Source organism: Aphelocoma coerulescens, chromosome 14 (assembly GCF_041296385.1).
Source record: "Aphelocoma coerulescens isolate FSJ_1873_10779 chromosome 14, UR_Acoe_1.0, whole genome shotgun sequence".
Taxonomy (NCBI): domain Eukaryota; kingdom Metazoa; phylum Chordata; class Aves; order Passeriformes; family Corvidae; genus Aphelocoma; species Aphelocoma coerulescens.
Window position 1 is genome coordinate 2,167,778 of NC_091028.1, and position 24,390 is coordinate 2,192,167.

Here is a 24,390-nt window from a genome sequence, read left to right on the forward strand (position 1 = left end):
AACATCATATTGTCAAAGCTTTTCTTCTGTGGGAGATAGAGTCTTACCTAAACTCACCCACTCTACAGAAATAGCAGCAATAATAAGCCTGAAATGAGGAGATTAAGAGCTGGAATTCATTTTAGAATCACAAGAGTTTGAGTTGGAAAGGGCCTTTAAAGGTCTCCCGGTCCATCTGATTTTACTCCTCTTCAAGGTTTTCCTTCAAAGTTTTCTCCACTCTGCCCTGCACTCCCTGCTACTCTCACTCTGACCTTGGAGATTCTGCAAGAACTTTGGGCTGTGGGATTTGTCCCATTCCAGCCTGGCAGGTCCCAGTTTGGAGCCAGCAGCAGCACACAGACCAGCACAGTCCGGGTTTAGCAGTCTGGGCTAATCCAGGCTTGTTTTGATGCTTGCTTTGCTTTAAAACGTGTTTTTCCACACAGCATCTCTGATATGAAGGGATAAATTGGGAAAGGTCTTTTAGCTGGGGCTGAACTCAGAGATCCTGGACCTTTTGGGCAGCTCATTGGCACAGGAGGTTCGAGGGCTGCAGAGATCAAGGGAAAGTTGCCTGGAAGCAAACTGGATACTCCGGGATGGTCTCGGAGCAGGTGGTTGGATTAGTGGGTTAATTAATGGGTTGATCAGACCTTGGAATCCTGGAATGGTTTGGGTGGGAAGGGACCTTAAAGCCCATCTTGTTCCACCCCTGCCAAGGCAGGGACACCTTCCACTGTCCCAGGCTGCTCCAAGCCCCATCCAACCTGGGCTTGGACACTGCCAGGGATCCAGGGGCAGCCACAGCTTCTCTGGGCACCCTGTGCCAGGGCCTGCCCACCCTCCCAGGGAACAATTCCTTCCCAATATCCCATCCATCCCTGCTCTCTATTCACTAAATTTCTCCTCTGTTACTTTGAAATCTTTCCCCTTGTTCTATCACCATGGAAAAAGTCACTCTCCCTCTTTGTTGTCAGCCCCCTAAAGCACTGGAATATCCCTGCGCAGGAGCTGGAGGCCAAACCTACAGCCAGGTTTGGGAATGGTCCATGACAAAGGCTGGTACCCCCTCACTGGCAATATTGCTGCCCTGGGGGTGCTCCTGAGCTGCTGGTTCCAGTCTCTGCTGTGGGCTGAGCTGGGAATACAGAAACCTCCTGGGAAGTGCCATTGCTCTCCCTCTAGCAGCTCCCAGGGTGGCTGTGAGATTTGGAGCCACCTTAAAATCGAGGTGGAAGCCGCACCCTCTGGTAACCACAGTTGGTAGCAACAGCGCTGGACCTCGAGGGAGACGCTCCTTAGAGATCCTCGGATCCTTCCTTGGCTTCTCAGCCGCTGCCTGCCCAACTCTGTGCAGAGATCCCGGCCTCTGAGCACATGGATCTTGGGATTGTTGCAGAGAATGAGAATGTGAGTACTCTGACAGAGCGCCTCGCTGACTGAAAATTCAGGTGTGAAGGTCCACAGCCCTTCCCAGGTCATGGAAGCAGCGCTCTGCCAGGGAAATTCCAGTTACAGGGGAGAAATGGCAGCTGGAAAGCCTGGCTTGAATGCTGGATGTGCTGAGCTCTTCCAGCAGCAGTGGTGGGAGGGTGGCAGGGGGAGAGGAGGGCTCAGCCGGAGCTGCTCTGTGCCTGCAGGTGCAGCTGGAGGACAGGAACGAGGGGATGCACCACCTTGGAGACCCCCAGGAGGAGATGGGGAAGCTGCCTGGCTCCAAGAAAGATTTTCCAGGCAGGATGGTCCTCAGTGAAGAGGAAAAACTGAAGGTAAAACTTTGGGAGTTGGAGAGAACTGAGCTGTGAAGCCGTGTGAGGCCAGTAGAGCCACAGTGGAAAATCTGGGGGGAAATTCCTCCTCTAGAGGGGGATGTGTTGTGCTCAAACATCACACTGGCCTCAGAATCCATCCACGGCCTTCACCGAATCCTTCCTCTCTCCCAGATTTCCAAAGACCTCGTGGATCTCCAAATCGAGACGAACAAAATGAAGGAGCGTTATGAGACTGAGAACTTCGAACTGAAAAATACGGTACCCACGTTTTGGAATAGCCCATTTCAGCCCTGCCAGTACCTCCATCCAGCTCTGCAGCTCCTACACACCCACCTTGCTTTGCTTGGCATCTTCTCCCGGCTTTAGATGGAGCTGGATTCCCCCCCCCGCAGCTCCCCAGATCCCAGGAACTCCCATGAAATCATCTCCCTGTGCTTGCTGCTGGCCTGGGCCACATCTAATCCTGCTGCCTCCCCTGTGCAGCTCCAGGCCCTGGAGAGCCGAGTGCAGGAGCTGGAGCTGTGCAGTGCCAGGGTCACGGAGGAGCGAGATTCCTTGCGGGAGCGCCTGCGGGTCCTGGAGAGCAGCCGGCAGCAGCTGGCAGAGGAGTTCATCATCCTGAAAAGCAACTACCTGGCCCTTGGCAGAGAACTGGACCAGGAGGTGAGAGAGGCTGCAGAGCTCATCCCAGGGCTCATCCCAGCTCTGCCTCACATTTCCCTGCTGTGCAGATACCTTGGTTGGCTTTCGGATGTGCATCCCTGTCTCAGCTCAGGTCCAGGGAGGCTTCTCATGCAATTGTACAAAAGTTCTTGTTGAGGGGACCTCTCAAAGGCCACCAAGCCCATCCAGTGCCACCCCTGCCAAGGCAGGGACACCTTCCACTGTCCCAGGTTGCTCCAAGCCCCATCCAACCTGGCCTTGCACACTGCCAGGGATCCAGGGGCAGCCACAGCTGCTCTGGGCACCCTGTGCCAGGGCCTCCCCACCCTCACAGGGAACAATTCCTTCCCAGTATCCCATCCAGCCCTGCCCTCTGGCACTGGGAAGCCATTCCCTGTGTCCTGTCCCTCCATCCCTTGTCCCCAGTCCCTCTGCAGCTCTCCTGGAGCCCCTTTAGGCCCTGCAAGGGGCTCTGAGGTGTCCCTGGAGCCTTCTCTTGTCCAGGTGAACATCCCCAGCTCTCCCAGCCTGGCTCCAGAGCAGAGGGGCTCCAGCCCTTGGAGAACCTCTGTGGCCTCCCCTGGACTCTCTCCAGCAGCTCCTCGTCCCTCTGCTGTTGGCCCCAGGGCTGGGGCAGCTCTGCAGGTGGGGTCTCACCTGAGGGGGCACAGGGACAGAATCCCCCCTCCCCTGCTGCCCACACTGGGGCTCAGCCCAGGGCACTGGGGGGGTTCAGGGTCCCAGCACAGACGACCATGACATGTCCAGACCCGGAGCCTCTGAGCTGTGACACGGCACAGCCCGGCCATGGGACTGTCTCCAAGGATTTAATGTAACAGAGCCCCCTTCTCGCAGGGCATGCGGGACCTGCCCTCACAGCGGGGACAGAGCCAGGACAGGGCTGGGACAGAGCTGGGACAGGGCTGGGACAGGGCTGGGATAGAGCTGGGACAGGGCTGGGACAGGGCTGGGACAGGGCTGGGACAGGGCTGGGATAGAGCTGGGACAGGGCTGGGACAGGGCTGGGACAGGGCTGGGATAGAGCTGGGACAGGGCTGGGACAGGGCTGGGACAGGGCTGGGACAGGGCTGGGATAGAGCTGGGACAGGGCTGGGACAGGGCTGGGACAGGGCTGGGATAGAGCTGGGACAGGGCTGGGATAGAGCTGGGACAGGGCTGGGATAGAGCTGGGATAGAGCTGGGACAGGGCTGGGATAGAGCTGGGACAGGGCTGGGACAGGGCTGGGACAGGGCTGGGACAGAGCTGGGACAGGGCTGGGACAGGGCTGGGATAGAGCTGGGACAGAGCTGGGACAGGGCTGGGACAGGGCTGGGATAGAGCTGGGACAGGGCTGGGACAGGGCTGGGATAGAGCTGGGATAGAGCTGGGACAGGGCTGGGATAGAGCTGGGACAGGGCTGGGACAGGGCTGGGAAAGGGCTGGGACAGGGCTGGGATAGAGCTGGGACAGGGCTGGGACAGGGCTGGGATAGAGCTGGGACAGAGCTGGGAAAGGGCTGGGACAGAGCTGGGACAGGGCTGGGACAGGGCTGGGATAGAGCTGGGACAGAGCTGGGACAGGGCTGGGACAGGGCTGGGACAGAGCTGGGACAGGGCTGGGACAGGGCTGGGACAGGGCTGGGAAAGGGCTGGGACAGGGCTGGGATAGGGCTGGGACAGGGCTGGGATAGAGCTGGGACAGAGCTGGGACAGGGCTGGGACAGGGCTGGGACAGGGCTGGGACAGAGCTGGGATAGAGCTGGGACAGGGCTGGGACAGGGCTGGGACAGGGCGGGGAAAGGGCTGGGACAGGGCTGGGATAGAGCTGGGACAGGGCTGGGACAGGGCTGGGACAGAGCTGGGACAGGGCTGGGATAGGGCTGGGATAGAGCTGGGATAGAGCTGGGACAGGGCTGGGACAGGGCTGGGATAGAGCTGGGACAGGGCTGGGACAGGGCTGGGATAGAGCTGGGACAGGGCTGGGACAGGGCTGTGCCCACGCTGACCCGCTGCTCCCCCGGCACCCCGCGGGCAGAGCCCTCCCGCTCCCCCCGCGGCCCCACGGCGCTGCCCGGAGGTCACGGCGGGGCTGCCCGGGGCCGCTCCCTCCGCGCTGCCTGCGCGCTTTGTTTCCCTTTTTTTCTGCTTGGCTTGCGCAGCCCGCACGTGAACGGATTGGAGCCGCTCTCATTTCGGGCGGCGGCGGGAAGGGGCCCGGCAGCTTTCAGGTCGGCAAGTTTATAAAAACACCGAATTCGAGCAAGTTTCTGATGGCTCCTTAAGAGACAGACTGACTGCTAGCTTAGCAATGATTAACCAGAGGCTTTCGGACCCAGATTTGTGTTTTTCTTTGGCTACTTCAGTAGCCTTTCCTCTGTCCCCTCCCTCTCCCCCCTCCCGCTTCTCCTTTTTGAATTGGATGGAGTGACTGGCACCCTCCTGCCTGCCTCACTCCCTCCCTCCCTCCCCCAGCAGATAGTTTTGCTGCCTCAGCTCAGTGACCTGGTTTTCCATGCCGAGCTGTGCTGGGAAGACGCGGAGCTGCTGCTTTGGTCCAGTGTGTCTGGATGGTCTCTGACACAGGATAATGATCATCCGTGAGTTAGTGAGCCTTGCGGAGAGCTCATTTGTCTCCCAGAAGCTGAGAAATGGGAATTTCTTACAAGGAGGCGAACTCAGCTCTTGCAGGGGGGTGATCCCACCCCGTGGTCCCGCTGGAGCACGAGGCAGAGCCGCTCTGCTCCCGGTTCTGCCAGGCTCAGGGAGGAATAGTTCAGCCATCAGCACTCTCAGCTGCTTCTTGTCCCCAAGGGGGTGCAATATGTCTGTCAAAAATTGGATTTTCAGGCAGCTGACGTCTCTAAATGATGGGTTTAGCAGTAGTGGTAATAACACACTGCTTTCACATGGATCCTGGAATGTTTCGGAGAGTCAAAGCACGTGGATTCAGTTTTGTGCCTATCTGGGCATCCTGAAGAACCACAGAGTCATGGAATGCTCTGGATTGGAAGGGGACTTCAAAGCCCATCTCATTCCACCCCCCAGCCATGGGACACCTTCCCCCAGACAAGGTTGCTCCAAGAAGTGGTGAAGCGGGTCCAGAAGCCAGGGGTGAATTCCTTGGATGTCCTCCATATGCCGAGGAATTTACCCCAGCTTCTTGGCTCCGACTCCCAAAAATCCCTGCCTGAAGCCAGAGAGGCTCCGACTTGGCAGCCTGGGACTTGTCGCGACATGGGCCTCTTGCTCATTATTTTCCCAGTGCGGACTTTCCCAAAGGAAATGGGAAAAGCAGCCTGCGGTTCTGCCCCCTCCCCTTCCCCGGCGCTCTTCTGGGGGAGACAATGAACCTTTTACACATTCCCAATTACAAGTGCTACTTGTGACCTTGCCAATATGTTGTCATGGCTGCTTGGCTCAGGAGCAGCTCGGCGAGCTCATTCACGGCCCCTTGTCCGGGAACAGTCGGAGCCTCTGAATTGTCGCGGCTCCATTGTCCGCGGGATTCACACATCGCGCTGTGTCTGTCCGGCCGCAGGAGCCGGCCTTGCCCGGCCCTTGGGAAGCGCCTCGCAGGAGATGCCAGGCAGGCACTCGGAGCCTGTTTTCTGGCTCGCTGTAAATTCTTCCTTTTCAAGGCTCTGACCTCTCCTCGCTCTCCGTTTCCTTCTCCTTTTGTCCCCCAGGCTCGCGCCGGCTGCGGCGGCAGCCCCGGAGGGGACCCGAACGCGCTTTTGGGTTCCACGCCGGGGTTTTCCCTGGAGCTACGCCAGGCTCGGCAGCTCAGGGAAGGCAGCGAAACCCAACTCCAACCGGGGGCTGCCTCTTTTTTTTTTTTGGCTAAACCAGTCCTTGTGACCCCTGTGATCAAATTGTCAGGGCTGACAGCTGCAGATGGATCGCTGCGGGCCGGGGAACGAGCGGGCCTGTCTCTGCGGAGCTGTCAGGTTTCACAGCTGTATATCTCACCTCTTTGTCATCCTCCTTTCTCCTCGCTCTCCCCCAGCCCACCCCGTGCTATCTTTTGATAAGCTATTCTCTCCACGGATGACTCAGATGACCTCTGCCTCCCATCCTCCCGATTCACTGCCATGGTAACAATTACTCAAGCTTGTCCCCAGTCATAAACCCCATCAAAGCTTTGTTATCTACACAGAAACCCTCCTGGGAGACACGAATTCCCTCAGTGCTCCTTCCAGATCACCTGTAACAGAGCTTTTCTCATTCAGATCCTCTTCATCTTTTGGAAATGTGTCACTTCACACCAGCTCCGCTTTGAATCTCGCTGCCTACACGGGGCTGTGGGCTGGCTGCTGCTGGGGGGATGCATGCCAAGCCAACGGGGATTATGTCATCCCGGATGGATGGATGGATGGATGGATGGATGGATGGATGGATGGATGGATGGATGGATGGAGGGATGGAGACTTCTCCTTGCTTTGTGGAGCCCAGTGCTGTTCAAAGCTGTTCCATAGGGAAAGACGTTCCTGAAGTGTTGGGAAGCTGCTTGGAGGGTGCAGGGTGGAGGCAAGGAGGGAGCTGGAGGCCTGGAGAGGTGGTGGCAGAGCTGTGCCCATGGCTGGCACTGGGACCTGGATTTGAGTGTGAGAGTGAGATGTGCAGAGGGATAATATTCAGTGGGAATAGCCCTGCTGCCTGGCAATGCTCTGCCATGAGAAGCAGAAAATCACCGGTATCCTTGGACATGTGAGACAGAATTAAAATTAAAACTCGACTTGGGGAGGGGAGGGGGTGCCTGCCTGGAGCACACCCCAGGAGCAGCAGAGCTGTGCTGACCAGAGGGGGATTTCAGAAGCTCTTTCCTTCTCATTTGACCTGGCAGGTGATGAGGAATGAGGAGCTGACCCAAGAGCTGCTCAGCCTGGCCAAAGAGAGCGCCCACCCCGCTGGCTCGGCCCAGCAATCCTCCCCCGAGCTGCGAAGAGGGAGAGCAGCAGGACATCCCCGCTCTGCTCGGAGGGGGAAGGTAAGGGACTCTCTGCCCTTCCACCAGCCCCTTGGAGAACAGGGATCTACCAGGCCCCTTCTTCTCTCTCTCCCCAAACCAGCCCAAAGATGCAGCTGTCCCTGAACACGAGCAGCAGGAGCTGGAAAGAAACGTGAGTGTGTGGGGGTCTGCTGCTGGATCCTTGGGAAGCAGAGGGGGGATTGATTCCAACCGTGGCTGGCACCTCCTGGTGCTAACTTGAGTTCTGTGGATCAGCTGATGCCTTGATTCATTTTAAATCCTTTTTTTAAACTCCGCAGTTGCAAAACGAGACCGGAATAACTCCAGATGTGCAGGCAGAGCTGAGGGGGGCAGAGGTGATTCCCTGGGTCCGTGCCCGGCAGGGGGAACACAGACAGGAGTGTAGAAGCCAACAAGTGCAGAGGACACTTTTTTTTCCTTCTTTCTCGCACTTGAGAAGGCTGGGGGTGATGAAGCACCCAAAACTGAGAGCGCAGAGATGGTCCCTGCCTCCTCCCCATCTGCAGCCCCTGCGAAACCAGCTTGGGCTCCGCCACCGGCTCCTGCTGGGAATCTGACTCTCAACGTGAGCATTTCCCTCGGGAGAGCCACACGTGTGCACCTCCACGTGCCCTGGCTGCACACCAGACACCATTCCTGCCGTACGAGAGGGCACCAGTCCCTCCCAGTTAAACCAGCCCTTCCCTCAGCATGTCCCTGCTCAGCTGGACGAGCGCTCGGCTCGAGGTTCTCCTCACGTTGTCCTCTCTTCACTCAGCCTTCTGCCTCATCTTCCTCTCCTTGTGTCCCTCAGTTGCTTGGAAACCAGGATCACACAAAAGTGGAGCTTGAGAAACTGAAGAAAGCCCACGATGAGCAGCAGCAGAAGCTGGAGGAGCGAGTGTGAGTGTTGGGGGCACGTCCCTCTGCTGGGCCAGGTGTTTGTGGGACTTGTTGCAGCTGGATTTGATCCACAGGAGCAGAGGTGGAGGCAGCCTGCCTTTGGGGGAGTACAGGGAGGGAATGACAATCCACCCTTGGAAGAAGTGAGGCCTGGAAGGAAAACCTGATGTTTCCAAGGCTCTTCAGAGAGTCAGCTGTCAGGTTAAAGTTGGTGGTGTTTAGGGACACTTTGAAAATCCTCTGTGACACACAGCAAACGGGTGACAGCCCAGAGATGAATCCAGCCCAGCCCTTACCCCCACAGTGGGTTTTCCATCACCTTGGGATGGGGTTGATGTCCCAGGAAAGGCTGCCCCAGCAGGGACACTACAGGACTCGACCCTCTGAGCTGTGGAGGGTGTTCACCTTTAGCAGTGAGAGATTTTGTGGCACTGTTTGACCCACATTTGGGGGCTGGCAGCTGCTGCTGGGAGATTTCTGTCATGCCAAAGCAACTTTCTTCCCAAAGCTGGCTGTGTTGGACCTGTGGAGAATCACAGAATCCCGGAATGTTTGGGTTGGAAGGGACCTTAAAGTTCATCCCACCCCACCCCCTGCCACGGACAGGGACACCTTCCACTATCCCAGGTTGTTCCAAGCCCCTTCCAAACTGGCCTTGAACACTTGCAGGGATGGAGAAGGAGTTTGGGGGGTTAAAATAAACCCAGCTTCTTCCTGTGTGTCCAGGCTGGCGCTGGGGAAGGAGCTGCAGGAGGCGAAGGGAGCGATCGGGGACAGCCGGCACCGGCTGGCGGAGCAGTCAGCGGTGAGGACGGGCTTCCCTCACCTCATGGGGCTGCCGTGTGCTCCTCCCGAGCTGGCAGGGCTGGGATGCCTTGAATCCAGGTGCTCCAACACCTCTCCCTCTCCAGGGAGCTCGTCACACTGAGGTTCTCCCCGTGCAGTTTCCCCCTGCACGTGGTGGAAGTGCTGCTTGCAAAGGTAGTGGGAGGAATTTTGTTCGCTGGTTTTCAGCAAGAGTTGGTGGAATCGCTGGGGTGGGGGGTGGTAAATGACAGAAGGTAGCAGGGGAATAGGGATTATAAACATTTCCAGTGGGTTCCTCTGAAAATCCAGGCCCTTCCCAGCTCTAGAGAAGCCAAATATCTGGAAATGAAGACCCCGGGCTCTTATGGAGCTTCTCAGCTCCCCCCTCCTTGGCCAGAGGACCAGGGCAGCAGGGTTTTTGTTTGCTGTGCCAGGTGCTGCTCACGTCCCAGAGGCAGCTCCAGGAGGTGGAGGCAGAGAACTCCCGGCTGCAGCTCCGGCTGAAGGAGCTGAACGAGGAATATCGCTCCCGGCTGGCGCAGTACATCAGGGATGTGGCGGTGGGTACCCCCAGCTCGGAGCTCTCCTGGCCTGGGGAGGTGTCACAGAACCATGGAATATCCTGAGCTGGAAAGGACCTACAAGGATCATGGATCCAGCTCCTGGCCCTGCACAGACACCCCAACAACCCCACCCTGGGCATCCCTGGCAGCGCTGTCCAAACGCTCCTGGAGCTCTGGCAGCCTCGGGGCCGTGCCCATTCCCTGGGGAGCCTGGGCAGTGCCCAGCACCCTCTGAGGGAAGAGTCATTTCCTAAAATGCAGCCTAAACCTCCCCTGGCACAGCTCCAGCTGTTCCCTCAGGTCTCTTCATGCTGGCACCCTCCTCTTGTAGGCTGCTGCCAATAAATAAGTAAAGAAAGGGGTCTTTTAATCCCTGTAATCTGACCAGGAAAGTCCCAGCAGAAGCTCACAGATAATTTTGTGTGGCCATACAGGAAATCTGTGTGCAGAGGGGAGCTGGCATAGAATCACAGAATAGATCATCCAGTTCTCCTGCCATGGGCAGGGACACCTTCCCCTATCCCAGGCTGCTCCAAGCCCCGTCCAACCTGGCCCTGGACACTTCCAGGGATCCAGGGGCAGCCACAGCTTCTCCCCACCTTCCCAGGGAACAATTCCTTCCCAATATCCCATCCAACCCTGCCCTCTGGCAGTGGGAAGCTGTTCCCCCTGGATTCCCCTCTCTGTGCATTTACAGAACTACATGGACAGCAAACCCAGCAGCGTGACAGGACATGACAAGGTCCCGGCTGGCCAGGCTGCCATGAAGCACTTTGTGGACAGCATGCTCAGGGATATCCGGGCTTCCTACAAGTCCCGGGAGGAGCAGCTGGCGAGGGCAGCACGTGGGTACAAGAAACGCATGAAGGACTTGGCCAAGAAGCACGAGAACCTGCTGATTGCCTATGGGTAAATCTCAGCCACCTCCTCCCTCAGGACCAAGTGGAAAAGCCCCGTAGCTCCCACCCTCTGCCCTAGAAAGAGGCAAACACAGCTCCCAGGTGGAGGAGAGGATCTGGAAAGCACATTTATCTCCCTGCTCCCGGCAATGCAGGATCACGCTGCCTCCAGCTGCACATCAGGGTGCTCTGGACCCCATGGAGCTGCTCTGCACATATGTTCCTCCCACTTAAAATGCAGGGTGAGAGATGGATCCCACGGTGCATGGTGTGGAAATGCAGAGGTACCACAAATAGCTCCACCTCCCAGCCCGTCCCTGCAGTGCTCTCAGCTCTCTCGGCAGCTTGGGCTGTGGGAAGCAGCAGAAATACTTGTGGTATAAAAGCCACAAATAGCTCTAGGACAAGCTCCCCTCAGAAAGTCTCCCACTTGTCCTTCGCAGGTGGCCAGAACCAGCAGGTCCCAGTGAGTGGCTCCTTCAGGAGCAGCAGAACTGCTCAGTGATGTCACCCAAAACAGGGCCTGACCCCTGTGGCTCGTTACAGGCTGCAGCGGGAGCAGATCCGCTCCCTGGGGAGCAGTGCCGTGGATTGTGGCCCTGCTGAGCTCCACTTCTCCATCACGGACCCAGAGCTGCTGACAAACAGCTCCCGGGAGCTGAATCGGCTGCGGGAGGAGAAGGCAAAGCTGGAGATGCAGCTCCAGGAGCTGCAGAAGGTGGGGAGCTGGGGCTTGGTGGGAAGAGTTTGTGAGCTGTAGATTCAGCCCCTTCCTGAGGCATTTCTAGGGTTGGTTAGGTTGGCAAAGCCCTCTCAGATCGTCGAGTCCAACCTTTCCCCCAGCACTGCTGAGGCCACCACTGAACCACGTCCCCAAGTGCCACATCCACCCTCTCCCTGAGGGTTTGCTGTGCCCGTGGCACAGGCAGGCAGCACAACAGTCATCTCTTTGTCACAAAATCATGGAATCATGGAGAGATTTGGGTTGGAAGGGGCCTTCAAGCTCATCCCATCCCACCCCCTGCCATGGGCAGGGACACCTTCCACTATCCCAGGTTGCTCCAAGCCCCGTCCAGCCTGGCCTTGGACACTTGCAGGGATTGGGAAATGTCCTCCCACTGGGCAGTGTGGCTCTTGATTTGCACAGGATGCATTTATTTAACAATTCAGAGGATGGGAGACCTAAAACCTTCAGACTGTACAGCCCATCGTTTCCTTGCCATGGCACTGGTGGCTGTGGGAGCGCTGGGATATCTTGGGCCACTTCCAAGGGGCCTTAGAGAAAAGAGGGAGAATGTCTTCTTACATGTGCAGGTAGTGACAGGACAAAGAGAATGGATTTAAACCAAAAGAGGAGAGATTTAGGCTGGATGTAAGGAAGGAATTGTTCCCTGGGAGGGTGGGCAGGCCCTGGCACAGGGTGCCCAGAGCAGCTGTGGCTGCCCCTGGATCCCTGGCAGTGTCCAAGGCCAGGTTAGACATTGGGGCTTGGAGCAGCCTGGGATAGGGGAAGGTGTCCCTGCCCATGGCAGGGGTGGGATGGGATCATCCTTAAGGTCCCTTCCAGCCTAACCCATTCCCTGACATGATTTCTCTGAAAGCAGCAGGATCTGGGACTGCAATGGGTTCACAGGAATTCTCTTCTTCCTTTACCTCCAGAAAAGCCTGAAAGAAGCCTCTGCCCTTCCAGTGCCTCGGGAGCAGTGAGTGCTGTTTCTTTCTTGGGATCTCTGTCATTCCCAGTTCTCACGAATGTGTGGATTGAGGGATCTTTTTTGCCTGGTTGGAGGCAGCAGTAAGCAGGGAGAGGGAGCTGCTGGGGCCTGCTGTGGGAAGGAGAGGCAGCTGTCCCCTCGGCACAGCGCTTCCTGCGGGAAGAGAGCTGGGCACTGGGCCTTGATCCAAGAAAGCTCTTAAGCACATATTTGATTTAATCATGTTTTTAGCCCCACTGACCTCTTTAAAAACCAAAGTTAAGCAGATGCCCAAGTGCTTTGGTGGATCACAACCTGAGAAAGGCCTGTGAGACACCACCAGTTTGGCATGGTCCTGCTTTTCCTCCTTCCCAGTGCGGGAGTTGGGCTGGAACCCTTTGGTGCTGCTGTGCTGGTGCCTCCCTGGCTTCCCAACAAGCCCTGGAGTTGCTAAATTTTGATGGGTCTCTTCCCCCTGCTCCATTATCCTGCTAAAACTCAACCAACTATAGCTGTGGAGGGCTGGAACGAAGCACAGGAGAAACCTGAGCTGGGGTTTTTCAGCCTTTTAAGAGACATGGTCACCTAGAAAACATGTCAAATATTCCATTAGCTGGATGCCAGCACTGAGGAGTGGGTCAGTGCCAAAGCCCCTGGGCTCTGGAGGGCTGTCTCGGCACAAGCTTGAGCCTCAACCAGCCCCAGCCACGTTTTCCACACCGAAAATAGCAATGGTCCATGAGTAAATGCAGTGATTTGGGCAGAGCAAGGCATGGAAAGCCCAGAAGATGAATTTCAGTGATGCATCTCATCTTTTGGGGTTTCTTTTAACTGCCGAGAGACCCCACACACTTCAAACACTGATGGGTTAATCCGTGCTGCTGCCTTGTTCCTCCAGCTAGAGACAGGAATCCCGGTGTTCCCGCAGCACTCCAGCTCCAATTCCCGCTGCTTCTTGCCTTTAGCAGAGAACCGCTTGGGCTGCGAGGGACCTTCAAGCCCAGCTCCTTCCACCTCCCCTGCTGGGGGGGTTTACCAGCTGCACCAATTCCCTGCTTATTGTTCCCTTCTCCTCTTGCTCCCACGAAATCCCAGCCGGGATCTCCCCGCGCCGGGAAGCTGCGGCCAGAGGAGGGAACTGGAGGGAGCACAATGCATTCCTGCCTTCACACAGCCCGAATTCCCGAGCCTCAGATGTGACCTGTATTTTCCTCCCGGAGGCTGGGACGGGCTGGGAAGGGCTTTCCCACGCCGGGCTGTGCAGACAGCTCACCTCTCATGCTCGCTGACCAGAACGGACGGTCCCTGCTCCAAACAGGGGCAGTGCCAGCCTTTGGCACTGATGGCTCCCTGTCGCCATCAAATCCAGCCCCGCAGCGGCAGGTTCAGGACTCTTTCTGCATGGATGTTGTTTGGGACAGCCCCAGGTTGTGGGTGGGGAGTCCCAGGCTGGCAGAAGGGCTGGGAGTCCCCCGTGGTGCCGCACACCCTGGGGAAGTTTGGGCACTGGGAGAGGAAAGGTTCCAGTGCTGGGGATCGTGGTGGGATGGGCACCAGTTGTGTGGGGCTGTGGGATCTGTGGAGGGGCTGGATGTGATGTCTGGGCATGATCCAAACGAGCTCTTCTGTCCCAGGCAGCTGGATGAGGAGGGCTGGGCAGAGGTCAGGAAGCAGCTCCGGGAATTCGCACACAACACCCAGGTAAAGGCCTGGAACAGCCCACGGGAGTCAGAGCTCATCCCTCGCCCACGTGGCAGAGACAGGGCTGGCACGCTGCTCCAGGCTGGAGCGGGGAGACTTCAGTAGAGTCACAGAACATCCTGAGTGGGAAGGGACCCACCGGGATCATCGAGCCCAGCTCCTGGCCCTGCACAGACACCCCACCAACCCCGCCCTGGGCATCCCTGGCAGCGCTGTCCAAACGCTCCTGGAGCTCTGGCAGCCTCGGGGCTGCGCCCATTCCCTGGGATCACTTTCCATGGAGCCTTGCTGTGGCTTTGGCCTCAGCCCTCCAAGCGATGCTGGCAGGTCCCAGCTGGAGGTGTCTCAAGGCTCCTCTGTCCCTGCTACCAAAGGAAGCAGAGCAGCCGCTAATCACTCCTGCCTGCATTTCAGAACAGCCTTCTGGCATCTCTGTTACAAACTGGGGCTGATTGTCCCCCTGTGCTGGCACTGCTGGGACACCTCCAGTCCCGGGGGCACCTTTGGGCCCATCATGACAGGAAGGACATTGAGGGGCTGGAGCATGTCCAGGGAAGGGAACAGAGCTGGGAAGGGGCTGGAGCCCCAGGAGCAGCTGAGGGAGCTGGGAAAGGGGCTCAGCCTGGAGCAAAGGAGGCTCAGGGGGGACCTTGTGGCTCTGCACAAGTCCCTGACAGGAGGGGGCAGCCGGGGGAGTCAGGCTCTGCTCCCAGGGAACAGGGACAGGAGGAGAGAGAACGGCCTCAGGCTGTGCCAGGGGAGGTTTAGGTTGGATATTGGGGAAATTCCTTCATGGGAAGGGTGGTCAGGCACTGGCACAGCTGCCCAGGGCAGTGGTGGAGTCACCATCCCTGGAGGGACTGAAAAGGTGTGTGGGTGTGGCACTTGGGGCATGGGTCAGTGGTGGCCTTGGCAGTGCTGGGTTAACACCTGGATTCCAGTGGGCTTTTCCAACCCACACAATTCCAAGATTCTTTAATTCTATTTGACCTGGTTCAAGCCTAGGCTGAATCTGAGTCAGCTCCCCAGTCTAGTTCCTGCTGGGTGCAGGGATATTCGCTCCCATGTCGTGGCTTTCCCTGTCCAGAGCAGCCTGAGGAGGTGCTCCACCATTCCTGGGGGTGTCAAGCTGAACAGCTGCACTGGGTGTATCTCTGTGGCCAAAGGAAGGGAGGTGTCGTGGCTGAGAGGTCGGAGTGGTGGGGACATGGTCAGAAGGTCGGACTCACCCAGCAGAGAGGGGCTGAGCAATCACTCCCATCTCACAGATCCCGCTTTTTCCCCATGTTTTTTCCATGTTTCTTTGCCCCTCCAGAAGGATCTGGAGCAGGAGAGGAGCCAGCTGCTGACCCGGGCTGTGGTGGCAGAGGAGCAGGTGTCGGAGCTGCAGGAGTACATAGATCAGCACCTTGCCAGGTGAGCTGAGGGATCCCCCCTCGTGCTCCCGCTTCCTCTCCCAGGCTCGGTGCCAGCGACATCCCCGTGCCCGCTGCTGACCCTGGCACGGTGCTGCCAGCACAGCCAATGTCCCACTGCTCCTCCAGCTGTGCAGGCAGCTGTCACTACCTCTTGTCCTACAGGGCAGCAGGACAGACATGCCCTGCCACAGGCGTCCTTCCCTGCGTGCTCACCTGTCCCTGGGAGGAATCAGAATCAAGGAATGGATTGGGTGGGAAGGGGCATAAATGTTCACCTAATTCCCCTGCCATGGCCAGGGACACCTTCCACTAGCCCAGGCTGATCCAAGCCCCAATGTCCAACCTGGCCTTGGACACTTCCAGGGATCCAGGGGCAGCCACAGCTTCTCTGGGCACCCTGTGCCAGGGCCTCCCCACCCTCACAGGGAACAATTCCTTCCCCATATCCCATCCATCCCTGCCCTCTGGCAATGGGAAGCCATTCCCCATGCCCTGTCACTTTATGCCATTGTCACAAGTCCCTCTCCTACTCTCTTGGAGCCCTTTTAGGCCCTGGAAGGGGGTCTAAGGTCTCCCTGGAGCCTTCACAGGAACCTAAAACCTAAAACCTAATCTAAAGCCTAAAACCTTTAGAGTTCTCTTTTTCACAGGTTCTAATCTAAGTCCTCCAGCAGCCCCTGATCTGTGTTCCCTTCTCCGTGGCTCATCCTGCTCTGGAGCAGGGAGCACAGCTGGGAAGGGCAAGGAAGGGAGAGGACACAAGCAGTGTCAGAGCACGATCCACCTGCCCCAGCCGTGAGCTCGGGTCAGGCTCTGCCCGTACCTGGCAGAGCCCATCAACACCTTTTCCTCAGGACAGGCTGTGGGATCGACAAGCCGGGCTCAGCCCTAGGCATGGCTCATGGCCTGGGGACCGTGAGTACCAGGCGGTGACAGTGCCACTCCCACTGCAGGTACAAGCAGGAGATCCTCCGGCTGCGGAACGCTGAGAGCAGCGAGGTGCCCCGAGCGCCCCGTGCCAGGACCGCCAGGCACCAGCCATAGCAGCCCCAGCCTCGGGAACACCAGCATCCCAAGGCAGGTCTGCGTTTTATGGACTGCCAGGCAAGGATCCTGCCCGGGCTGGGAGCTGGGAACAGCGAGGGAACCCACGTGGGTGCTCCTGGTCTCAAGCTCACAGGACTCAAATGAGACAAGACAACTGCGTCTCGTCTGTCCCCGGCCACCCACGGGAATTCTGCTCCTCCCTGAGCACGCCTCGGACATGGGGTCAGCTTTCCAGGCAGCTCTTTACTGCTGGGCTGCAGGGACAGGTTCCTGCTCTGGCTGTAATGTTTTTCCTGGATGAGAGCTGGACCTGGACCAAGGGCTGCTCCTGCCTTGCTCCCCTCGCGGCTCCTGTGAGACAGAGCCAAGGCTGGCTCAGGCCAGGATTCATTCTGGGGCTGGACAAAGGAATGAGCTGCTCTTTTACTGGGAGGGTGATGAAAGGTTGCCCAGAGAAGCTGTGGCTGCCCCTGGATCCCTGCAAGTGTCCAAGGCCAGGTTGGACGGGGCTTGGAGCAGCCTGGGCTAGTGGAAGGTGTCCCTGCCCATGGCAGGGGGTGGAACTGGATGAGATTTAAGGTCCCTTCCCACCCAACCCATTCCATGATTCTGTGACTCTGTGGTGGGAAAACCCCATTTTCCTCTGTGTTTGAGTGGAAAATGGAATATTATATGGACAAGCAGGGCCTAACTGATCCTTCACGGGGTGAGCTGGAAATGGCAGAGCAAAGCCCGAGTCCAGGAGCAGCAGCTGCTCCAAGTCCAGCAGCTCAAAGACAAAGCAAAAACCTCAGAGGAACAATCAACCAAACCTTTATTTTTAAAAATTAAATAGAAATAAAGTAGCAATCGTCCAGAAAGAGGCACTGGAGCTTTATCCCTTAAATCCTGTGTTAACCCCAGGATTTCTAGGTCTCATTCTCTCCTCCCTTGCTTTGCTCAAACTCTTTGGAAAAATGCAAGACTGCCACCCTGCAAGGCCCCAGGACAAATGCTGGCCAAGCACTGCTGTCCTGAGCTGAGCCAACGGCTGGACAGGCTCTGACCCTCAATGCCAGGCTTAATGAGGCTGGTGTTAAACCGGGCTTAACGAGGCTGGGGTCAGATCCGGCTTCCCTGGGCGCTGCCCTGCACTTCTCTCCGCACCTCCTTCATGTCGTAGGCCCAGACCTGCTCCAGCCCCTGCCCCAGGGTGCTGCTGGGGGTCCAGGAGGGGAAGGGGAAGCGTCCAGCCACCACTCGGGCGTCGTCAGGCAGTTCTGCCAGGAGCTTGGTGGCCAAGGGAGGTTTCTGGGGAGAGAGACACAGCCAGGGACAGGCAGCCTTAGGACATGGTCACACAGTGGCAGTGCCACCAGGGACCACGGGGCAGCTTCTGGGGCATCAACCAAAGCTGGTACTGGCCCTGTGTAAGGCTGGGACTTGGAGCAAGAGATGAGCAGCAGGACAAGAGGAAACAGCCTCAAGTTGCACCAGGGGAGGTTTAGGTTGGAAAATGGGGAAATTCCTTCATGGGAAGGGTGGTCAGGCACTGGCACAGCTGCTCAGGGCAGTGCTGGAGTCACCACCCCTGCAGGGATTTAACAGACATGGATGTAGCATTTGGGGTGAGTGGTGGCCTTGGCAGTGCTGGGGGAATGGTGGGACTCCATCTCAGAGGGGTTTTCCAACCTAAATGATTCCATGATTCTGTAAATCCAAATGCTGTGCAGCACCAAAGCACTCACCCACAGCGATGCCCACTTGGCCTTATTCCATCCCAGATCCCCTTTTTTTCCCAAGAAAATCCCCATTGAGCTGGCCCAGAACCAGTCGGGGTGTGAGGGACTGACTCACCACGCTGGGGGCCAGGAACACAATCACGTTGTGGCAGTCGGAAAGATTCACCTTAAACAGAAGGAAAAGGAGAATCACAGGAGCAACAGGCAGAGCAGGAACAACTGTTTGAGCCTTGTGGGTGATCTTTGGAACCTTGGAGGGAGCAAAGATGCCCCAAAACTTGCGGGATGAGGAAGTGTGAGTGTGAAAGTGGCACCTCTTGGAAAACACCTGCCTCCAGCACCATCCTAGAACCACATTCCCTGATGGATTCTCTCTGGTCAGGCTGCAAATACCTTCTGTCAGCCTGAGAAGCTCATCACTGCAGGTGACCCTGTCAGCAGCACCCAGACCTCTCCTCAGAGCTGCTCCAAGCAGCAGAACTGGCTGTCCCAGCTGGGGTTCCCCTGGAAAGAAGGATAATTTTCCACCTCCCAGGAGCAGCGTGGGATGGGGAAGGATCAAGCAGCCATCAGCAAATCCATCCTGGAGATGCAAACCGAGCTCTGGCCCTGCCCTGAGCGCATCCAGACCCTCAGGATGCTGTTACCTTCCACAGATCCTTCTTCATGAAGGAGACCTTCCCATGGTACCCGGCCTTCCAGGCACGGTAGTTGGCCAGACACAGCAGCCAGGGGTTGAGCTCATAGCCCAGGGCTGGCCTCAGCCCCTGCCTGTGAGCCTCGAGCACCTGGAGAGGGAGACAGGGAGGGCTGGAACTCAAACCATCTCAGTGCTGGGTCTGGGGGAGGATTTGGGTGGGCAGGGGCTGTTGCCCAGCTCCACTCAACCCATCCTGCTGGCTCCCGGGCAGGGTGACCTCGGTGCTCAGCACCACTCAGAGCCCTCATTCCCACCTTGCTCCCTGCATGTGATGTCTTTTAGGGCTGTCAAAGACCACCTATGACCATCTAGAGCCACCCTGGACCACCTAGGACTGCTTAGAACCACCTGGGGCTGTTTAGAGGGTCACCTAGGACTACCTAGGACCATTTAGGACCATCTAGGGACACCTAGGACTATCTAGAGCCACCTAGAGCTGTCTAAGACCATCTAAGACCCTCTGAGACCACCTAGGATGGTTCTGGACCATAGCCAGGAGGGCCACCCAGAAGCACAGCCAGAAGCCAGGCAGCAGCCGGGTGGGGGTCTCCCCTCCGCCCTCCCCGTGCGCGCTGCCCCCCTCGCTGCCCTTCGCCCACCCTGGACACCCCAAACCCCCCCAGGACCCAGCCCTTACGAGCCGTCCATCTCCGGATCCCAGATCCACGGTCTTCCCGGCGCGCCCCCGCAGCAGTGCCAGGGCGTTGGCCACTTGCCGGGGGCTGGAGGGCTGGTAGGGCACCTAGGGGGCACAGGGGGGTCAGGGGGGGGTCAGGGTGCGGGGGTCGGGGATGGACGGCTCTGGGGGATGTCGGGGTACCTGCAGGCGCAGGGGGACGCGGCGGAAGCCGGGCATCAGCAGCACGGCCCAGGTGGCCCATGCGGCCGCCCCGCTGGCCACGGCCAGTGCCAGCAGTCCCCGGCCGCCCAGCGCGCCCCCGGGCCGTGCCCAGCCCGGCTCCCCCGGCTCCCCCGGCTCGCCCGGCTCCCAGCACGGCTCCATGGCCGCCGGAAGGGGAGGGGAGCCCGGCCGGGCGCCTTCCGCCGGGAGCGGCTCCGGGGCAGCGGGGGACGCGGCTGGGGAGGGCGGGGAGGGCACTGCTCTGGCACGGGGACACGGGGCCGGGGGGAACGGGAAGGACACGGCTCCGGCACGGGACGGACACGGCTCCGGGGATCCGCGCTGCCCCCGCCCCCGGGGCTGCGTCTGCGGGGCGGCAGCGCCCGTGGGGAGCACGGGGCGGCACAGCCGTGCGGGGTTGTGTGCGGGTGTGCACAGCTCTGTGTGTGTGTGTGTGCACAGCTGTGTGTGTGTGATCCCAGCTCGTGTGTGTGTGCACAGCTCTGTGTGTGTGTGTGCACAGCTGTGTGTGTGTGTGATCCCAGCTCGTGTGTGTGTGCACAGCTCTGTGTGTGTGTGTGTGCACAGCTCTGTGTGTGTGTGTGCACAGCTGTGTGTGCGGGTGTGCACAGCTCTGTGTGTGTGTTTGTGTGCACAGCTGTGTGTGTGTGAGCACAGCTCTGTGTGTGTGTGTGCACAGCTGTGTGTGTGTGATCCCAGCTCGTGTGTGTGAGCACAGCTCTGTGTGTGTGTGTGCACAGCTGTGTGCGGGTGTGCACAGCTCTGTGTGATCCCAGCTGTGTGTGTGTGTATGTGTGTATGATCACAGCTCTATGTGTGTGTGAGATCCCAGCTGTGTGTGCACAGCTCTGTGTGTGCATCCGTGTGTGTGATCCCAGCTCTGTGTGTGTGTGCGCGATCCCAGCTCTGTGTGTGTGAGCACAGCTCTGTGTGTGTGATCCCAGCTCTGTGTGTGTGAGCACAGCTCTGTGTGTGTGATCCCAGCTCTGTGTGCGGGTGTGCACAGCTCTGTGTGTGTGTGATCCCAGCTCTGTGTGTGTGCACAGCTGTGTGTGTGTGATCCCAGCTCTGTGTGTGTGTGCACAGCTCTGTGTGATCCCAGCTGTGTGTGTGTGTATGTGTGTATGATCACAGCTCTATGTGTGTGTGAGATCCCAGCTGTGTGTGCACAGCTCTGTGTGTGCATCTGTGTGTGTGTGATCCCAGCTGTGTGTGTGTGTGCAGAGCTGTGGTTGCTCGGGCGCAGTTCTGCACAGCTGTGTAAAGGCGGCCGTGCGAAGCTGTGAATCGTGGTGAATGGCCGTGCGCTGCTCCGTGTGTGTGTGTGTGTGCACGGCTGTTGTGAGCAGCGGTGTGCTGCTGTGCGTGCGCGCCTGTGTGTGCCTGGGAGCAGCTGTGTGTGCTGTGCACAGTGTGCCTGCAGGAGCACAGCTGGGGGAGGCTGTGAGTGACCGCAGCCCTGTGTGCGCTTGTGCGTGGCTCTGCGGTTGTGCGCGGCCTCGTGCGGCTGTGCGTGACTGAGCGTGGTGGTGTGCAGGTGTGACTAGTGGTTGTGCGTGGTTGTGTGTGTCTGTGTGCTGCTACACACAGTTCTGTGTGCTTGTGCAGGGCTGTGCACAGGGTTGTCACGGCTGCGTGTGGCCGTGCACGGCTGTGCACAGATGGACACGGCTGTGTGGAGCTGCGAGTGTTTGTGTGCGGTTGTGCAGGGCTGGGAGGGGCTGTGTGTGTGCAGTCGTGCACGGCTGTGTGTGACTGCCCAGGTTTGTGCAGCTGTGAGTGGCTGTGCAGTAGTGCAGGGTTATGTGTGTGCAAGCTGTGGCTGTGCACGGTTTTGTGCACCTGTGTGTGGCTGTGTGCAGGTGAGGAGGGCTGTGAACGGTTGTGTGCAGTCGTGCATGGTCCTGCATGGATTCGTGTGTGGTTAGTGCAGCTGTGCGCAGCTGTGTGTGGTTGTGCACGGCTGTGCCCGGTTTTGTGCAGCTGTGTGTGGCTGTGCTGGTGCAAGGACAGGCACAAGTAAAGCTGGGGGTGGTTGTGCACAGTTATGTGTGTGGTTGTGCACGGTGGGGCGCAGTTGTGACCAGCTGTGCACAGCTGTGCGTGGGGCTGTGGGCTGTGCACACCCGTGTGGGGCTGTTGGGGGGCTGTGCACACCTGTGTGGGGCTGTTGGGGGGCTGTTGGGGGGCTGTGCACACCCGTGTGGGGCTGTTGGGGCTGTGCACACCCATGTGGGGCTGTTGGGGCTGTGTGCGGGGCTGTTGGGGGGCTGTTGGGGCTGTGCACACCCGTGTGGGGCTGTTGGGGCTGTGTGCGGGGCTGTTGGGGGGCTGTTGGGGCTGTGCACACCCGTGTGGGGCTGTTGGGGCTGTGCACACCCATGTGGGGCTGTTGGGGCTGTGTGCGGGGCTGTTGGGGGGCTGTTGGGGGCTGTGCACACCCGTGTGGGGCTGTTGGGGGGCTGTGCACACCTGTGTGGGGCTGTTGGGGCTGTGCACACCCATGTGGGGCTGGGGGGGGCTGTTCACACTCATGGGGGGCAGTTCGGGGGCTGTGCACACCCGTGTTGGGCAGCTGGGGTGCTGTGCACACTTGTGGGGGGCTGTGCACACCCGTGTTGGGTTGTTGGGGCTGTGCACACCCGTGTGGGGCTGTTGGGGCTGTGCACACCCGTGTTGGGCAGTTCGGGGGCTGTGCACACCTGTGTGGGGCTGTTGGGGGCTGTGCACACCCGTGTTGGGCTGCTGGGGGCTGTGCACACCCGTGTGGGGCTGTTGGGGGGCTGTGCTGCCTCAGCCTGGGGCTTTCCTGCTGTGAGGCAGCAGCGACTGTGGGAACATTCCAGGCGCTGGGATGCGGGGGGGCAGCCAGGCCCCGCAGCCCCTGCCCACCCCCAATTAGTGACCCCCCCATGCCGCCCCAAACGCAGGAACGGCGCCCGTTCAGAAGGGCACAAAGGGCCGCAGCCACATGTCACCGGCGATGTCACTGCTGTCACCTCCCCCTGCTCTCCCCTCAGCCTGTGGGTCAGTATTTGTGGGGTTCCTGGGGGTCCCACTCCAGCACCATATCGGGGTGTCCCCTGAGAGCCTGGGGGGGCTGGTGGCACCCCATGTCCTTGCCAGAGGACCACCAGCCTCATCACATGCCTCGGTGTCCCTGGGGACATTGCCAGCGGAGAAGAGAACCCTGCACCATCCTGGGAACGGCTCTGGGGTGCAGGGAGGCGGAATTGGGGAGTGGGATTCCCACCTCCTCAGTGCTGGGGCCAGCACAGCCCCCCTGGAGCCCCTGTTTGCAGAGGAGCCGGGAGTGGAGCTGCCAGAGGCAGCACGTGTCCCTGCTCCCACCTCACTTGGTTTGTGGGAACCGAGTGGGATGAGGATGCACACGCACCCCCACGCACCCCCACGTGTTCTACCCCCAGACACTCACAGCTCAGGGCACTTCACAACCACCAGACCCCATTAATCACATTCCCAGGAGCAGCAGTGGGGCTCCAACGGGGAGGTGAAGCTGCCCCCAAAATATATCCCAGGGCTGTTCCCTTCCAGCCCCCCCAAAGGGCCCAGTGTGGCCAAATCAGGGGTCACGGGGATCACCCTGATTTTCCGGTTCCTGCTTTTTCTTGCTGGCAGGTGGAGCTGGTTAAAGCAGAAAATCCAGGGAAATCGGAGCTGGGGGAACAGGGGGGCCAGGGGGCTGCGGAGGAGGAGGAGGAGGACGGTCCGTGGGGATGAGCCGGTCCCTGGAGCAGCCCAAGGGCCCCTGTGGTGCTGCAGAGCAAATTAATTACGGCAGCGATTCCCAGGCAGGGCTGAGCCCTCCTCGCTGGGCCCCTGGGATTTAGCAGGGGGGCGGCCGATCCCCTCCTGCCCCAGCCCCGGGGTGCCCGCAGCATCTCGGAGCGCCGGGACGAGCAGGTGGCCGTGCGAGGGGACCAGTTGCGATGTGTCACTGGAGCCAAAGAGCTTTTAATCCTCCTCTTTCCAGGGCAGCTTCCCCCGCCGGGACCGCGGCGGCTGCAAAGCAGCCCTGACCGCCAGGAATTTGTCGCTATGTGCTGGGAAAGCCGCTTCCCACCAGCTGTCGGCAGCCGGACGCGCCGGGCGCAGGCGCGGGGGACGGGGGTGAGGGGCCGTGGGGGCCCCGCTGCGGGCCAGGGTCCTGCTCCAGCCCCCAGCATCCCTCCCCGCACCGGGATGATGCTGGCTTGGCTTTGTCCAGGTCAAAGGATGGGGGCTGGAAGCAGACCTGATGCCGGGGTTTGGGGTGCAGCTCCCCAAGGGGTGGCAGGGCTGGGGGGGGGAGGGGGGTGTCCTCAGAGTCATGGGGTTTTTGCTTCTCCTCTTGCCAAGGGCTGTGGGGTAGAGCTTCCCCTGGCCCCAAAGTCCTCATCCTGACCCTCTGGGACATCGTGAACCCCAGCGGGTTCATCCTGAGCTTATGGGGTGTCCCCAAACTCCACAGGCATCATTCTGATCCTGTGGGGTATCCCTGAGCCCCAGGGTCTTTATCCTGAGCTAATGGGACTTCCTCTGGTCCCAGGGGCATCATGCAAACCTCTAGGGCACCCTTAAACCCCGGGACCTCATCCTGACCCTATAGGGCATCTCTGAACCCCAGGGACATCATCCTGACCCTACTGGGGATCCCCTGATCTCAGAGCCACCCCCCTGCCCCATGCC

At 59.2% G+C, this 24,390-nt stretch overlaps 2 protein-coding genes across 3 annotated transcripts; one reads left to right on the plus strand and one right to left on the minus strand.

The window, feature by feature from the left end:
- The first annotated feature begins 1,679 nt into the window (after nt 1-1,679).
- CCDC78 (coiled-coil domain containing 78) lies at nt 1,680-16,415 on the plus strand. Its single transcript, XM_069029867.1, has 14 exons — nt 1,680-1,751; nt 1,926-2,012; nt 2,238-2,417; nt 7,261-7,404; nt 7,487-7,537; nt 8,201-8,289; nt 9,016-9,094; nt 9,531-9,656; nt 10,357-10,568; nt 11,105-11,276; nt 12,218-12,261; nt 13,887-13,953; nt 15,269-15,369; nt 16,325-16,415. Exons 1-14 carry the CDS (start codon nt 1,680-1,682, stop codon nt 16,413-16,415), a joined length of 1,515 nt encoding a protein of 504 aa, XP_068885968.1.
- Nucleotides 16,416-17,215: 800 nt separating this feature from the next.
- Nucleotides 17,216-19,848, minus strand: ANTKMT (adenine nucleotide translocase lysine methyltransferase). Of its 2 annotated transcripts, XM_069029883.1 has the most exons (5): nt 19,660-19,848; nt 19,477-19,581; nt 18,787-18,927; nt 18,255-18,305; nt 17,216-17,708 (listed from the first exon to the last, which is right to left on the minus strand). In XM_069029883.1, exons 1-5 carry the CDS (start codon nt 19,840-19,842, stop codon nt 17,520-17,522), a joined length of 669 nt encoding a protein of 222 aa, XP_068885984.1. In that variant the 5' UTR covers nt 19,843-19,848; the 3' UTR covers nt 17,216-17,519. The 2 variants fall into 2 exon arrangements, with proteins under 2 accessions (XP_068885984.1, XP_068885983.1); XM_069029882.1 differs by lacking the exon at nt 18,787-18,927 and having other exon boundaries at nt 19,660-19,844.
- Between the last annotated feature and the right edge of the window lie 4,542 nt (nt 19,849-24,390).